The sequence below is a fragment of the Numenius arquata genome, chromosome 7 (genome assembly GCF_964106895.1).
Source record: "Numenius arquata chromosome 7, bNumArq3.hap1.1, whole genome shotgun sequence".
Lineage (NCBI taxonomy): Eukaryota > Metazoa > Chordata > Aves > Charadriiformes > Scolopacidae > Numenius > Numenius arquata.
This window is the reverse complement of record NC_133582.1, coordinates 22,673,234-22,690,073: the sequence shown is the minus strand read 5'-3', so window position 1 is coordinate 22,690,073 and position 16,840 is coordinate 22,673,234. Positions and strand designations below refer to the sequence as shown.

General features: G+C 40.7%; 1 protein-coding gene across 4 annotated transcripts in view; it reads right to left on the bottom strand.

The window, feature by feature from the left end:
* Positions 1–16,840, bottom strand: part of TPD52L1 (TPD52 like 1) — a 32,223-nt gene that overhangs the window by 3,507 nt on the left and 11,876 nt on the right. Inside the window, exons 3-5 of one of the 4 annotated variants that reach the window (XM_074150595.1) lie at positions 10,786–10,887; positions 3,786–3,800; positions 1,005–1,043 (exon numbers count right to left, since the gene is read on the bottom strand). In XM_074150595.1, the coding sequence (XP_074006696.1) occupies positions 1,005–1,043; positions 3,786–3,800; positions 10,786–10,887 (156 nt within the window). Of the gene's footprint in view, positions 1–1,004; positions 1,044–3,785; positions 3,801–10,740; positions 10,888–16,840 lie in introns of all 4 variants that reach the window. The other 3 variants (XM_074150594.1, XM_074150593.1, XM_074150596.1) reach the window with 3 other exon arrangements.

Genomic DNA, 16,840 nt, shown 5'->3' with positions numbered 1-16,840 from the left:
CGCTTCTGTCACCCGTGGGGAAAGGCAAACCTGCAGGAGCCTGCGCTTCATTCCACAAAGCCACGAAGCCAAAGCTGCTATAACTTTAGTGTTCAGTTCATCCTCTTTGCACGTTCTGGGAACTTACCAGCAGCATGACGGTGGCCTCTATTTCTGCACATACATTTACATCACATACCTCACCAGGCTAAGTTAAACTGACCCTAACTTAAGGGAAGGGCAGATGGAAGCCAATTGGAAAAATAACGCAGGTTTACTTTTGATTTCTGTTAAATAGGTGACAAGCTTTTCATAGGGCAAGAAGGGTCAAAAGGAGAGAGAAACTGAGTTTTATGACTTACGTTTGGCCCATAGGTCACACTGGTGAATGCTTGCCTTAAAGTATCCACCTGCTGAAGCTGAATGAGTTAGCATCCAGCATATATTAGATTTGTTTTCTCCACATGCTTGGTGAGAAGTGGGGATATTAATATATTTAGAGGCTGAGGGGGTAAAGAAAGCTAGATCCTAATTTTATTGAAAACAGTCAGAGCTTTAGTTGAACAGACATCAATATTTGGCTGCAGCCAAGTAAAGCATGATTATAGCCATTAAAATATGAAAGCACTCAATATAAAATCCCTCCATAGGAGAACGATCCAAAGCCTGCTGGAGTAGAAAGCATCTGTGACATTAATGGGCTTTGGATGATGTTCTAGAGACAGCAAAACAACTGAATTTCAGATTTAGTAATACCAACAATCATCAACTACCCAAATACCTCTCACAACTGCTTTGTTTAGTCGAAGCCTTGTACAAGAGATTAAACGGTTAATACAATTAAAAGGAAAAAAACCACAGATGGCCTCTCCTGCAGCCCTTATCTACATGAATAACCTTAATTGATTGAAGTGGGACCGCTCATCCAACTAAAAACTGCAGGATCAGGATCAAAGTACGCAAAATCCCCCCTCATTACACTGTTGAATATCACCATAGCAAATAGAATACAGGTAGCATATTACCTCATTGCAGGCATGCTTATGGAATGGCGAATGGAGTAACTGTGGGATGGAAGCAAAAGGAAAAAAACCTGTAAAATCCAGTTTGCAACATTATTATAACATACCATTTTTAATTTTTAAAATTAACTTTAAAAAAACATATATATTTTCAAGAGTGCTGGTACTCTCCTGATGGCAACAGCTTGTCAAACTCACCTGTGAGTTCCAGCTCACTTTAAGCAGCGAAGATGTCACCACCCCATTCTCATGTCAACTGATCAGCAACTTAACAGGGCTCAAAAGAGTGATGCAAGGCAGTTCCTGGCAATATCCATTTTTAAATGGACAGACACGGACACCTGGCATCTACAGAGATGTGCAACATGTGCGAGAGGAAGACAGAGCCTCCCCTGTGCTCGGTGGTGAAAGACACGAGCTGTGTTGGGTGCGCCTCAGGTTTGTGACCATGACCAGAGCTGGTCGGAGGCAGTAGGTAAACAGGCAATTGCCCGCCTTTGTTGCCTGTACAACGTATACAGTCCATACAGCCAGTGCTGGCCCCCAATTTGTACAGGTTCCTGCTCAGCAGGCTACCTTAGCAAGAGGTTTCTTCAACCAGAAAGGCAGCTCTCTCAACTGCAGCAGTTGCTGTCCCCATCCCTCTAGGACATTTCACCTCCTCCTTCACACCTCGACACTAGTCCTCTACTCAACAGAGTAGAAAGCTGTTTTCCACTACTCCCATCCAGTGTGTTCCTCCCTCCTTCTTCCCTCCTCAGACTTCCCAGCAGCAAGAGTGTTGGAAGGTTGGCAAGCACAGAACGGAGCCTCTGCATCTCTAAAAGATCCCCAGATCCTCTTGCACACCTTCAGCCCTGCAGATGGCCACTCACCCTAACTGCTTGACTTACATTAGCCACATTCTCCCACCTGAGGGAGCCACCAAAGCCAACTCTGCGGCCATAGCGTCACCTCTTCCCTGCTGCTGGGAAGCATCGAGCCCGTTCTGACTATGAATCTTTATTTGAAGTGTAAGAGCTGTCCATATGGACATTTAGATTGGAACACTGTAAGTAAATGGTGCGCTGTGAGAGTACGCACTGTTTCAAAAATTCATGCACAGCTGTGTTCAGCGCTGACACAGCTGCAGCCTGCCCCGATGGAGAACAGCGAGAGCTTTACTTTAAGGGACACCAACATTTGGCTGCGATCAAGCAAAGCATGATTATAGCATTAAAAAATGAAAGCTCCAATATAAAGAGCGCATGTGTTTGTTCTAAACGATACGAATTCAGAGCAGCACTGTGTCCACACACACACACAAGATATTTTTTTTCCAGATTAAAGATTCAGAAATGGGGCGAGAGGAGGAACGAGCTATTTGGCAAGCAGGTGGGACAGAGAGATCTTGCATGAACTGCTTGCTGTTGTGTGTATTTTAAGGCTTCTGCTAAGCTCAGATAGACGAGAACTGACAGCAGACAATGCAAATGTTTCATGTTCAGTTTTTCACATCATTTTGAAGACTTACAAAAGATTAGCCCAAACATTTCACAAGTGCAGCAAATCTTTAACAATCCTAGTTGAATTAAACAAGCGTGCTTGCCATTTTAGTCTTGTAACACATGACAAATAGGCAAAAATAAGAATTTGGAAGTATTTCAGCATAGGCTGCTCGTCTTCTAATAGCAAAACATTCCAAATACGAAGGTCTAAGTAAGAAGATTACATTGTGCCAAATTAAATTCGCACAGCTGAGAGATGGCATGTGACAGACAATCTGAATACTAAGTGCACATTTCACCGAGTTCATCTTTTAATTTCTTTACAGCGGTAAGGATGGCAAGTTATAGGAACAGGGACAACATCTTTTACTAGAAGCCTAAAACATTAAGCTTTTTTAAGGACGTGATGGTGATCGGTGCAGAGGCAAAGATCCTTCCTGGCAAAGGTGGCTAAACATTACAATTTGGTTTCATGTCAGAGTGAGACAGAAAGGTCAATCTATGCCACATTTTGAAGTTTTCTCAGTGAATTAAGAGGCCGTGCAAGGGTCACTTGCCGAAGAGAAAAATTGTTCTAGAGCTGTCCCGTGCGCTGGTGACGCTGTGGGGCCAGAGGGGCTGCAGGGGATCCAGGGCTGCTCAGCCCCTCTGCTGGGTGAACTGAAGTAAAGCCACACCACTTAGAGAATCTTTCAGCACCCATGAAATTGTTTTATAATTCATCATATACTGAAGTGTTTTACCGCATCCATAAATTCAAGCTCTAAATATAAAGACCCCTTTGATCATGTTAAGAACTTGGCTTTCTACTGGAAATTTCCCCAGGACTCAAGACTTCCAACAAGTCACCTTGTACGCTTCGTAACTCATACACTTTCGCTTTGTTGAAGAGGAGGTAAATAAATAATTTATATAATCTTTATAAAAGTCTACTGGCTGAATAGAATTTTTACTGAGTGTTTGTTGTTTCTGTTCCAACCTCTGACACGAGAAGATGGTTAAGAGATGGGGATTACGTATAAATATGTTTTCCAGAGAGCAACATCTTTTGAATGTGTTCGTTATTTGAATTTGAGACTAATCTAGTCAAGAACAAGGCAAACACACTCTAGCCCCCTAGTCCAGTCCTTTCCTCGCTATACTCACCATGCTGTAAAAACGAGGCATTACAGTGTAAGCAGCATATGTTTTTATCATAATCAATGATGCTAAAACGAAAGAGGTTAGTGCATTACATTCCGTCAAACAAATCCTGCCAAATACAGAGGCATTATTCAAGGAGAGTAATGTGTCTTACCCAATTGAATGCGATCTGTGGTGGATGCACAGGGAAAGAAAAGCAAGAGTTAAAAGTATGAAAATGTAACAAAAATATACGTATATATCTGTAGCACGTCAAACTGCCTGAGGAGAAAAATAAAATAATTTGCATTTGAGTCTTGAGACTGGAATTCACACTGGAACACAAACCAGTTGAGATTCCTTCAAAGGAAAAATTTTCACACGCTCCTTCACTACGCAGTTACCTATTCTGTGTGCAACAAAGAATGGACGTCTTATCTGCAAAAATTCACGTTCTCTTCATTAGATCAGATTTAAACAATGATAACTGGATTTCCCTCCCAAAATCCTACCTTAATCTCATTAAAGAGAAATTATAGGTGAACTGGTATTTTACATGTATATCAGCAGCAAATGTCTTTTTCCCCCCTCCGGATTTCTTAATCCATCGAGAAGGGTATGGAGAAAATAAGGGGCTTTTAATTCCAAAAATGACATTTTCTAAAACACTACTTCCTCGTTGAAAACAATGCTTGAAACACTTTGACACTGTTTTCCAGCTCACAAGAAACTTAATTAAGGCAGCAGAACTGGGAGAGGCACACTGATACACAATCTTCAAAGGATGTCATTAAGGTTCCAAAGTCGCGAACCGGTGAGGCAGACAGCCTCTCCTTCATCTGCCTGTTACTGATGCAGTCTTTAATTACGGACCACTTCAAGGGAACACCTGCCTCACGCAGTGAGCCAGAGAGATGGTGCACACTTAATGAACACCTCTTCAATACTCATTTTTCACATCCTTTTTCAACGTGTGGTGTGATGCATTATTTACTGAACAATATTCACACCTTGCTCTGAAGAAAAGCATTGATTTCTTCAGGGTTATTTACAGGGCACATCACCACACGTACTGCTGCTTCTCAAACATTCATGGATTTATCTTCACAACGCATTTCTGCTTAGAACTGCCTAAGTACTACAGTACAGCCTCCTCGTACTACCTGCTGACTCCAGTAACAGCCACCCCCTTCTCTGTACTAATACAGGTAACTTGTACACCCATCTTCATTACTGGAAATCTGTGTTACTGCGAAGCCCTAAAAACCAGCACAAACGAAGGGGTGAGTGTCAGCAGAAATGAGAGGAAACAACTGCTTCACCGATCAGCAAAGGAAATGCCTGTGAAATTACATTCTGAAGCGAGGCAATATTACTATTTCCTGTATAGGGGATATCAGAGACACAGAGGTTTAAGAACGGTAGTTTTGGATATGACAGTTACAGTATGTCAAGGAATTCAGCTCCCAATGAGTTCAGCAACAGTTTTAAGTGCCCAGAACATCGCCAGATCACGGAAATCCTGGAAACGCACAGCAAAAGGCTGTGCAACGCTCCACCACCACAACAAAACCCCCCAAAAGGCACAACAATAAAGGCACAGCAAAAATCAGCTCCCGCAGCACTGAAGCGGATTAATTATACCTGAGCCACCTCCAACAGATATTGGCCTAACCTGCTTCTAAAAACCTCCAATGAAGGAGATTTCGCAGCCTTCAAAAATCACCTGTGCCCCTGTTTAGATTTATAGCTGAACGCTTTTCCTGACCTCTCACGTTAACTTACTACCTCCTCCCTCTCCTTTCATTATTCAGCCACACTTGTCTAGCCTAAAAGCCAGCTCGTTCAAACACTCTCACTGGCTGTATTTTCTGAAGCTGATTTTTGATTTTTTAATTTTTCTCCCCATTCCTTCCAGTTCATCTGCACACCCTTCTGAGGGCGGTGCCCTCGCACTGGCTTGAATACTCCAGCTGAGCCCTCATCAGGGCTGAGCAGAGAGCAATTCTCTCCTGAATCTTATAGACAACACTCCTGTGCCACTTGCTGGAATTAAGTTTGTATTAGCAATGATCGCATGACAACATTGACTCCTGCTGCATTTGTGAGCCCCTAGCCCAGCCCTTGCTAGGCCCTTACCTGCAAAGCCTCTGCCCGGCTGGCTGGTCAGTGCTCCCCATCTCTGCTTTTAATTTTTTTCCATCCGTCAATAAACCAGGATAGCACCTTGCACTTTCCTACACTCAATTTTATTTTATCATTTAAAATAAATTTGAATTCTAATACTGCTGTCTAAAGTGATTGCATTCCCTCCCACCACAGTCTCCTGGGGATTTTAAGTGTCCACATGATGCCATCATCTAAACCTGTGACGAAGATGCTGAAGAGTAACAGAACAGATACCCACAAATTCCTGTGTTATGGTGAGCTACTGAGACCTGTTCTTTGAAAATAATTTTCAACTCCCTATGTCCTCTTCCTGCTAAATCTGTAACACCTAAACTCTCTCTCTCTAGTTCACTTGCAGGAGTGAAAACAGTATGGACAGTCTTACCAAAGTCAAGCTCTATCACATCTCCTGCCTCCCCTCCGTCCTCTATGACAGCTGCTGTCAGTTCAACATAATTGTTCTTGATAAACCCTTTAATGTTTTTGCCATCATGCTATCTTCTAGATGCTAACAGGTTAATACATTCCCCCAGTATCTGCTTTGTATTTCCCAGAACTTCCCTTGCCCCTTTCCAGAGGGATGAACTTTGCCGCCTTCCACCTCTCTGGGACCTCATGTGCCTCTGTGCCAATTCCCATCATCTCTGAGGGGCACATTCTGCTGCCACAGTCGTGCCCCCAAGCTCTCCCTCCCTGAAATCTTCTGTCTCTTTCCACATGCGCCTTCCAACTCCTGGCAGGAATGAGGCATTATATTATCTTTATTCATCTTTATTCGCTGGCTCATCCCAGGCACTGAATTTGAAAGGGGTCTGTGCTATCCTGTAATTAAAGAGAATGTACGAGACACCTGAATGAAGGATGTATAAGCAGTATAACTGCTGACATCCTAATTTGCATGCATGCCTTTGTTAGCTTAACCTTTAAATACATTTTCTTGTGCAGTAGTAATATATGTGGCAGTGTGCAGGTAGTAGTGTAGTGTACGTAGTTTCATATTTTTATTATTTTTTTTTAAAGCAAACAAAAAAATCAGAAAGTCTCCCCATTCGTATCACAACTTATTACTAAAAAGGCCGTCAGCGGGGATGAAACTCTTAGAGCCACACAGACAGCTGGAGAGTCGTCCAGCTGTGTTGCATGAAAAAATCCAACCTTTACCAGTATGCAAAGGAGCAAGGGATAAAGGCTCTCAACTCCGTACCACAGCTGTGGTCTACACGGCAAGGGCCACCTCGTAATGTTTAGCGTAACCTCTGCTTCTGAGAGACCTGAGGCCATGCTATTGCCCCATCAGTGATCTGGGACTCCCCTCTTCCCCTTTGCCTTCTTTCTCTGTGGCAGAAAATGCTAAAGGAGACAGTGTGAGCTGGGAGTGGAAGGGCAACAGAAAATCCTGCTGGCATATCATTAAATCACAAGAGCTATTAATGAAGAACCTATTACCTTAACTATATTACTAGTGCCTGGTTTGTATGCTAAAGCAAAAGTATCTGTATACTGTTTTTATATGCATTTCTGGTATTTCTAGTAACATGATGATATTAAATAGAATGCATTACAACTCTAATGAGACCTCACAAGCACTAATAATTAATATAAAATTTAGAAGATGTAAAATGCTACTGATTATTCATGCACAAAATGAATTAGAGAGTTGCGACACTGGGAAGCTGCGGTAGGGATAAAAGAGAAGCACAGCAGCTGCATGAAAAGCACTTTGTCCCCAAAGGTTGGCTTCTCTGTTCTTTGGGACACAGAATTCTGTCATTTTTCTTTCTTCATCATCTTGAATTCTAACACAGCAAAATGGTACATTCAGCTACCACAATCTGGCCTGTTGCTGATATATGATATTTTAGTAATATTTTTAGAGAGAATACAAGGTGAAAATAAAGACCCTGCATGTTCAGAACAGAAATCTGTGTTTCATGTGGTGCTCTGTACAGTTGACACAGCAAGCAGCCTGGAAGGCAGAATTTTGTTTCGCAAAGAAGGCAGGCTTCAATATTTAGAGTCAGGTTGAGTACAAGCACTTTCAAAACCACCATTACCACAAGCAGGGGGCAAAGGCCAAACACACCAGACTGCCGAACATACCGGGAATTATGACGATCATCTGGATTTTAGAAATCAGTTTCAAGCGTCTGCTCTGAATGAAAGCAGAACAGGGATTTGCATCTGGATGCCATTGGTGACTATCTGTCTTAATGCCTAACCAAGAGAATTAAGGCAGAGCCCGATGTGTGCTTAAATCAGCGTTATGGGAGGGGGCGGTGATAATCCATCTACTAGATCACTGAAATAAAATGACTTGGATTAGCGAAAAGCAAGCAAACCATGAAACAAAGAATGTGTGCCTCCTGACAGCTTACTGCCATGCGCATGGCTGGCATGGGAGAAGGGAAGATTTTTAAAAGCAGGTCATTTAAGTGATAAGGTTTACAGTGTGACGCCCCACAGAACTGCACCTGCCCAACCTGAGCCAAGGTCCTAGGCCAGCTTTGCTGCTGAGGGAAGCACACCGACCACTGCTCCAGACTCAGGAAGTTCAGCAGATGCAGCAGGCTCAAGTCATGCCATGCTTTATGTAACCATGGGATACTGGCTATTCCGCTTGCTGCTTCATCATCAAGCCTCAGGAAAGCTCTATCTGAGAACTGAGAACAGTAAGTATCCACAAAATATGGCAGTGCTGGTAGTTCATATTTTCATGAAAAATTCCCAAGCAAGGAAAGGTAATCATTTTGATCAAAGAAAGCTACTAGAAACGAGCTTCTCGATCAATTAAAATGCTTATGGACAGCCCCTGCTTTCAGCCCCGGGCTAACGGGATAAACGCCATCCATCTGCTTTCCAAGCCCTACTCAGAAGCACGATCACCACGGGAGTGGGGGTTGGTGCCGATAGGCAGAACAAAGGAATTTGGTAACAATGATTAATTAAGGGAAGTACTAAAGGAAAAACATGCTCAACTACAGTGAAGGCATTTCTGCCTTTGCAGTTAATCTCACACCCTACGCAAAGCACAAGCAACAGGACCCGAGGAGTACTGAGCTGTCAGACTCATCCTTCCTCCTGTGATCAAGACTGTTGAAGGTATCTGCGCACCAACTCTTTGGTCACTGCTGTAGGATCTAAAGCATGGAAGCAGCAACAGGACCTGCCCGCTGAGCTTGGCTTTGTTACAGCAGCAAGTGTTAGGAAAGAACAGAAAATGAAACTGAGGACATGTTGGTGCCACATGCAGCACACGTGCCTCATGCATTTCTGACAAATACAGAACACAGCTGTGAACGGAGGGAAGGCGGTAAGAAGACACAAAGGGAAGGAAAAGGCTTCTGAAAGCAACTCATGTAAGTGGTGCCTCAGCCTGGAAAAGAGGGAACCGAAGCAAAATACAGTAAACCCACAGGAAACCATGAATGAAACAGAGGACAGGAGAAGGACTACACCCACTGTTTCTTCTAAGAAGAGCCAGAAGGCATCAAAGGAAAGACCAGGGAGACTCAGAACAGGGAAGGAATGAACGAACAAATAAACCGTACAGTTCTTTACCACATAACTATCTGTTCATCTTGGGAGACATGAGGTGATATGGATGTCAAAAGATCATACACGTTAAAATAGATCATTAAAAAAAAAAAGCAAACCCTTCAAAGACTTTTGAATGATAGCTCAAACCTCTGTTTTAGAAAGTTTTCAGCTCTCAGTCTGCTGAATGCTAAAAAATCACACTAGGAAAATGGAACTCCATGCCTCCTTATTCTTATATCCTTTTCTAGGGATATACTACCTATGGATGTTTAACCGTATTGAGTCAAACAATTCTTAGTTTATGTTCATATCCTGGTTGCAACTCACTCACTCAAAATTTCCATTTTAAACTGCAGTGTGGAAAAAGACATTGTAAAGTAGATCATACAGTGATGAAGATTTTCCTTTTTTAGTTTCACCTAGAAAGACAGTAGTACTACTGTTGAGGGTATATTAAGCTGTATGTAAATGGTAGGTATAAAGGAGGGACTCTACAGATTTTTTTAGGGTTCAGATTAAAAGTAAAAAAGTGGAAAAATAGGTTTTAGCTGCCAAGAGCTATGCTTCAGCCATTTGCAGCAAAACCCCCCATATATACTTGAAATATAATAAGATGATTCCTATAGATCTTAGGATATGGTTACCTCAAACATTACAAAATGACCAAAAAAGTGAATACATACTAATATCTCTAATAAATGAGACTCTAATTCTGCAGCTCAAGCAATATATTGTAGACTTGCACTTGTCCATTTATTTCATCACAAAAAATCAACTCCCTAAAACACCTGAGAAGAAGTTCTGTAATCCTGCTACCAAGTTGAAAACTGAAGTGCTGGTTTACAGTGTACAATTTGTTCATTGATGCTCTCATTCTGAGGAACTTTAAGACCAACACTTTTAAACACACATCAATGTCTAAAGCCTGATGTTTAAGTTGCATTTAAGTGAGTCCTCCTGACCTCAACTCCTGCTACTTTCATCATATTTTTTTCATACATACAACTGCATAACAATACTTTGCCTTTGTACATCTTGAAAAAGCTGATAAAAAATAGCCTAAAATAAAATTTTTCATTTCTCATTCCACAAGCAGCTCCAAGGCAGGCTTGTATTCTTCAGATGATGTTGGTCTCCAGAATCCATGTATGAATAAAATTGGGTTAATAAAGATCTAACAGCAATTTTTTGTTCCATTTTACTTGTACATTTCCTTGAGCTTGCAAAGTTATTCCAAAAGGATTTCAAATTGAAGTTTGTTTGGTTTTTTTTTTAAACCAGGACTCAAATAATAATTATATCTTCATTCATTGTTATCCCTTCTTTTTGGCTGAAACCATGAATATTATAAAATACTCTGACTACAAAGTACTTGAGCCTTTAAAACATTAATGCAGAAGGAAGAGCTAACAGATGACTTATACTTTTTGTCCTCAAAATAAGACCAGAGAAGCAGCAGATCCTTGTACCTCATATCTCCGAACTTCTTGCTGATAGCAGTTCCTACATTGCTGATAGCTGCTGTTGCCTTTTGTCCTGCATGGCTCAGGGTCTCATGTGTTTTCTTGTAACTGGAAACAAAAAATAGAATAGAAATAAGTATTAAAAATGAGAGGTTAGAATCCCCTCCAATTAATTCCCTTTCCCCTTATTTTCACACCTTAAAGTCCCATCCACTGAAAGGTTGAGAAACATAACAACTGTAGCACAAAACAAATTATAAAGATGCTTATTTCTACGCAGCTTCCCAAGTGCAGCTTAATCCTAATGCAAGCAAAACGCTCTCCAGAGCAACCCCCCTTCACTGCGTCTCTCCCCCCCTGCAGAAAACATCCCCCGAGGCGGTCAGCACAAGCTGTTTAAAAGCAGAATGCAGTGATTTGTTGAATACCTGTTTGATACATTTTCTGTAAATTTACACCAAATAAACATTCCCGCAGCAGACACTGACTTGGTAGCAAAATCTGCTGCCTAAAGCACAAAAAAGGTCACAGGAACTCTGCTATTCCATGCGTGTGTATATATATATATATATGTGTATATATATATATAAGGTACCTTTAAAAGACACACTTCATAATTACTTGTTGATATTTCAAATTAGACAAAGTTAATCAAATTTGTTTCCATAAGCTACAATTTTACTTTTTTAAAGATTTCTTTAAAGGAATACGGTTTTAGGAGACAGGGAAAGGAAAATGAAAAAATCCAGACAGTGAATACACTTTCTCAATAGCATTGACTCTTTCCAGAAGTAACTTATTTTATATACAGATACACATTCAAACACAGAATCATCTTAATTTACTGATCCAGAATACGTGCTCTGACCCACACAGACCCTTTAGTACAGTTAAGTTGCCTTCTCAGAGTAATCAATAAGCTTTTCTGCACTGATGCCTTTTTGCTGAGTAAACTAACTCTGAGCATGTCAGAGGCTTCCTTCTGAGTAAATTATCTGATACTCCCAGTGACGCAGACAAGCTCAGAATTAGAAGTACTGACCTAGTAACAAAAAGAGAGCACATTATAATCAGTCTTGTATCCTGTGGTGTGTGTTGGCAGACAAGAACTGAAGAAATGATCATGAAAAATTCAGAAATACAATTCCACTGGTTCTACTTCTCCTTTGAACAAAAAGATTGCAAATGTGTACCAAAATACACTGGAGATTAATAAAAAAATCCCACTGCCTAATTCCTGGAGTACTTTCTTCTGAAAGTTATATGAAAGCAATATAACCTTGTGGAGGCAGGAAGGGAAATAAGAGAAGATTAACCATTTGCACATTGCGTTTTATGTCGGCTCCTTTTAGACCTACCAGTACCTATCGCTGAAAGTTCTCTGCTGAGGACTCTGTTTTACAAACTACAGGTTAGAAGGCAGATCCCAAGTAATGCTCTATTCTTTCAGACAATAATTTATCAACAATTATTTTTTCCCAACGCAAATACTTTGATTTTACATTCCTAAGCCACAAAATATCTTACAGACTACTGACCCAAAAAGTTCTAAAACTGCTACATGAAATGGCTCGTTCTATGAAGGTGCTTGTCTCTGCTTTCACTGAGTCAGAAAGGCAGACTGCAGGGAGCAACTCAGACCAGGGTACCAAATTTCTAGAAACCTAGAGTCAGATAAGCTGAATCAATCACATGCACAATGTTGGAAGACAATAAGGGCTAAAACATTGTAACAGTGACCAAAGGAGCACAAATTAGGAAGTAGAAGCGCTGGTTATGTCTGTTTTATGCCTTCTCGCAGAATACGAAGATGACCAAAAAGGTTGTTTTCACGGAGTCTCCTTTCTCCTCAGCCCTGCTGTCTGTCCCTGGACATAGCAAGATTGCAAAGGTCTTATTTCACGGAGGCCTCATTCTCTGGTCTCATAGCTCTGTCATTCTCTTGCCCTCAGTGGACATACTCTCACATAAACTAGAGTGGGATGAGACCCTAAAATTGCTATTAATGATGCTTCAGCCAAATTATGAGCATTAGCTTTTTGATAAGTGTTGCCTATGGAAAACAAAAAAAGAAATCTTCTAATTCCTGTGGGTTTATATATACATATATGGGCATTTCTTAAAATGCCTACATTATTGCAAACAAGTCTTTAGGCATTTTCCTAGCAGAGAAGTTTCCTAAAGCATTCAGCACAAGTGGAATTTTACTGACAACAAAATGAAGTCCAAGACTTGACTTCCAGGTCTAAAAGAAGCTTGGTAACAGAACCTATTTATGTACAGTTCACTGTATCTAGTGAAATACTTTGCAGATACCCTTCTGAACTCATTTTTTGAAAAAGATACCTTGGAGTTCATTCTATTCAAAGGCCTATTTAGTTCTATGAAAAAACATCTCCATGTCTTCATCTCTTACCTTTCTGCTGCAGGTTCTTCACACTGCGTAAAACTTACGAGAATAGTCCCAAATGCCCCATAGAGCAGACAGATTCAACTTTAATTGAGAAACGTTAGAGTCCCCTACATATTTCTGAACATTACATTGGCCAGAAGACACTTTCAGGGAATTGGCTGAAAGGACACTGATTTTGGCATTCCAGCTAAAATTTTGTTTTCTCTGTAAATCCTATAAACCCAACAACCTCCCCAGTATTTCCACTAGCGCGGAAGACTGTGTTTATGTTCCTAATGCTTTGCCCATTACGTAACAGCGCAAATCCAGCTAAGACCATTACACAACTGGTCTTTTTTTCAGCACCAACTTTGGCAAAAATGACCTTTGAACCTCATCCCTCCCCCGCAATGCTGAGGAAGAGCTTTAAAGAACAGAAAAATAACAAAGGTAAAAATGCAATGCAACGCGCAGTACCTGCCAGCAGAGGCAAGAAACAGTAATTTGCCTCTCTGCAGAGCTCACTGGTAGTTAGCTTAAAAATTAAGCCCCCCATCCCTGCCTCTCCAGCATTACGCATATCACTATGCCTTCATAAATAAATTATCTTTCCACAGAGCACGTTGCCCTCCTGGAGCTGGTTATGCTCTGTATCGATATACAGCACAGTGTTTTGGCTCAGTTATTTTTATCATCATAGTTATGTCATATTTACAGCATTCATTTGATACCTTGCCAAACACTCTGATAACAATGATCTCCAATATATTCTCTCTGACTTCTCGGAATCTTCTCAGTTGTATATAGTGTTAATAATCTGAGCCAGCCAATTTTCATATCCTCATGTAACACACACGGCACTCATTTACACAAATACGTCATTAGGCTCTATGCCTTTTTTACACTAATACAAAGCCACCATAACCTCCCGAGGATAACAGCATTATGCCAGATGCCCAGTAGCATTAGTAAAAGTAGAAACAGGTCCTTGATTTATGTAGTTGGAGTAGAAACACCTTCTCTGGTTTTGTGGCATCTAAACATACTCCATAACACAGAAGAATTGCTGGCAGTGGCTAACAAGGATCATATTCCCTGCTTTTCACTTAGCCCTTAACAGTAAATATTTATAATGTATTTTATAGACATGAAAGATTAAACAAACATGGTATGTGAATTGCTGTCACAATTGTAAACTTCTAAATAAAACTCACCTGTGTCATTTTAAACATTACCTTTTAATATGACATTCACCTAAGAATTTTGTCCATCATCTTCTGATTATAATTTGTTTTTTAAAATAGGGTATTTCTTTAACAAAAGCAATTCTTTATAAAACTGATTACTAGAGGTTATCATAAAATATGCCGAGATTGCAGTTATATTCTGATAATATGCCCAACACATTTAAAAGAAGCTTTAAAGATAACTCACATCTCCAGTACTGTAACATACGAATTAGGCAAATTAGATTTGCAGCGTATTTTGACTGCTTTTTGTTTCATATACTGCATTTAGGTTGCACTATCGTATGACAACCAGGTCTCACTAGCTGATTTTTACAGCCAGCGAAAGCAAATGAAAGAAGATACTGTTTCATAAAACAGAATGTGCGAAGGAAATAGTGCTTCCCATACAGTATAGCCAGGCAGCAGACATCTAGAGGGGTCAGAGAACTAGATGTTTAAATGACCGACATCATCTGCAGGATAAGATAGGACGATCACACCGCATGCTATTTGATCTCAGTTCAGTAGAGAATTGCCCTTCACATGGCGGTGTTAAATCTAACCTTCCTTCATAGGTGCAGTACATGGCCTGCTGACAGAAGTAAGCTACAAACATAATATTCATATTTTGCATGGCAAACTGCCCGTTTGACCTACTGCAGTAAATTACAAAGAATTTTAATTCAGCTGCTGTAAAATTAGTACATTTGCTAATTAGTATACCTTCATTCAGCATTGTGCCTCTCCATCAGTGCTTGTTGGCAAAATTAATCCATTTTGAGAAACCCTCTTCTGTGATAAAGCTTACATAAGATGCAACAAAATGCAAACAACTAACAACAAAACCATGCAGTACAGCAGAGCCTGGTAGCATAAGCCATGCCCTATGGAGCTTCCTTCTTTTTTGTTTTCAAACCATTAGTCAGCTTAAAAATGACACTTCTGGACTCCACTTAAAGCATCTGGATCTCTTGAGAAACTCTCAGCTAGTGAATTATTTTTCTGTTGATTTCCTGTGAAAAATGGGGCTCAGAATTAACTAAATTATGCTCATGTTCAAATGAAATAAATGCATATATGAACGGCAGATAACATGTACATAAAACAGCCTCTAAGAGCATTCATATTGCCATTTTGCCCGCAAATGAACTCTAAGATTCTGTGGTGTTGGGTTTTTTTTTAGTGCTGACCTGAAATTCAATCCAACTTCAAAAGCAAACAACAACAGATGTACTTTTTTTAGACATTCTTCCCTTTGCCAGGTATGTTAAGAATGAATCGAAACTGTGCTGGCACTTGGATGGGTACATACGCCTACACCAGTCAAAGGAAGTATGCCCCAGGTAGTTCCTCTCCCACAGAGAGCTGAGGGAACTGAACCTCTGCAGGTTGCAGGGGACCTGCCTGCAGCCAGAAATCTGTGCACAGCACTTGGAAGACGACTGTACTGTAGGCTGGGGAGAGTCACAGGTCAGGAAAGGTGCCAGACAGAGGTGACAAAGGGTAACCCTCTGCTGTCCTGCACTGTATTCTTCAAAACCTTCTGAAAAATTTGGGATACAATTGTGTGAAAGGCACTATTTGTGCAATGCAGCATAGAGTAGGGGATGACCAGGCAGTCGTGGTACAGTTAATCTTCATGTAGAAAAGCCGCAATACGTTGGCTTAAGCACAGACAAGCTTAAGACATTCCAGGCCAAAACTTCACAGTTCATCACACCTTAAACTATGCCAGTAACACTGTCTGTGAGCTCTGTACTGTACACTACATCAACAAAATTATGCAGATATCCCAGCCTCCCTTTTCCTTTCTTCCCCTTTCCATCCTCTCCTTTCTTCCCCCTTTCCTTTCTCCTCTTCTGCTTTCCTTCGTCTTTCTTCCTCTTCCTTTCTTCTTTCGTTTTTCCTTCCCTTTCCTCTCTCTGCTTTTCTTTCTTTCTCTTTCCTTTTGCTTCATTTCTGTTATTCCTTTTCCTTTCCTTCCCTTTCTCCTGTCCCCTTTCCACTGACTCTTTTCTGGATATTTTTAATCCTGATCATTCCAGAGATTCCAGTTTACACTCAGGTCTCCCCTGCCCTCCTTACAATTAGATAGACAACGACATAGATATCTATAATATACGTATCTATGTTTTCTAGTACACAATCATAATTACAGTGGAATTTTCCCTGAGAAATCAACACTATATTCACTGCTCTGGAAGAGATCACCTGATATTGCTGGGGAATTTCCATTAGCTGAAGCTTCTACTGTAAACAAGTGGACATACACCTTTTAGAAAAGGGACAATCAGAATAGGCTAAATTAACATCTCCAAGTCCTTTCTCTAACCTTATTTTCCATTACTCCACCCTTCCAAGTTCAAGGCCTGAGATACATGTGGAAAAGCTGCAAAAAAACTGTCTTTGAAGAAGGCATGAACATTGCCTGATCTGACCC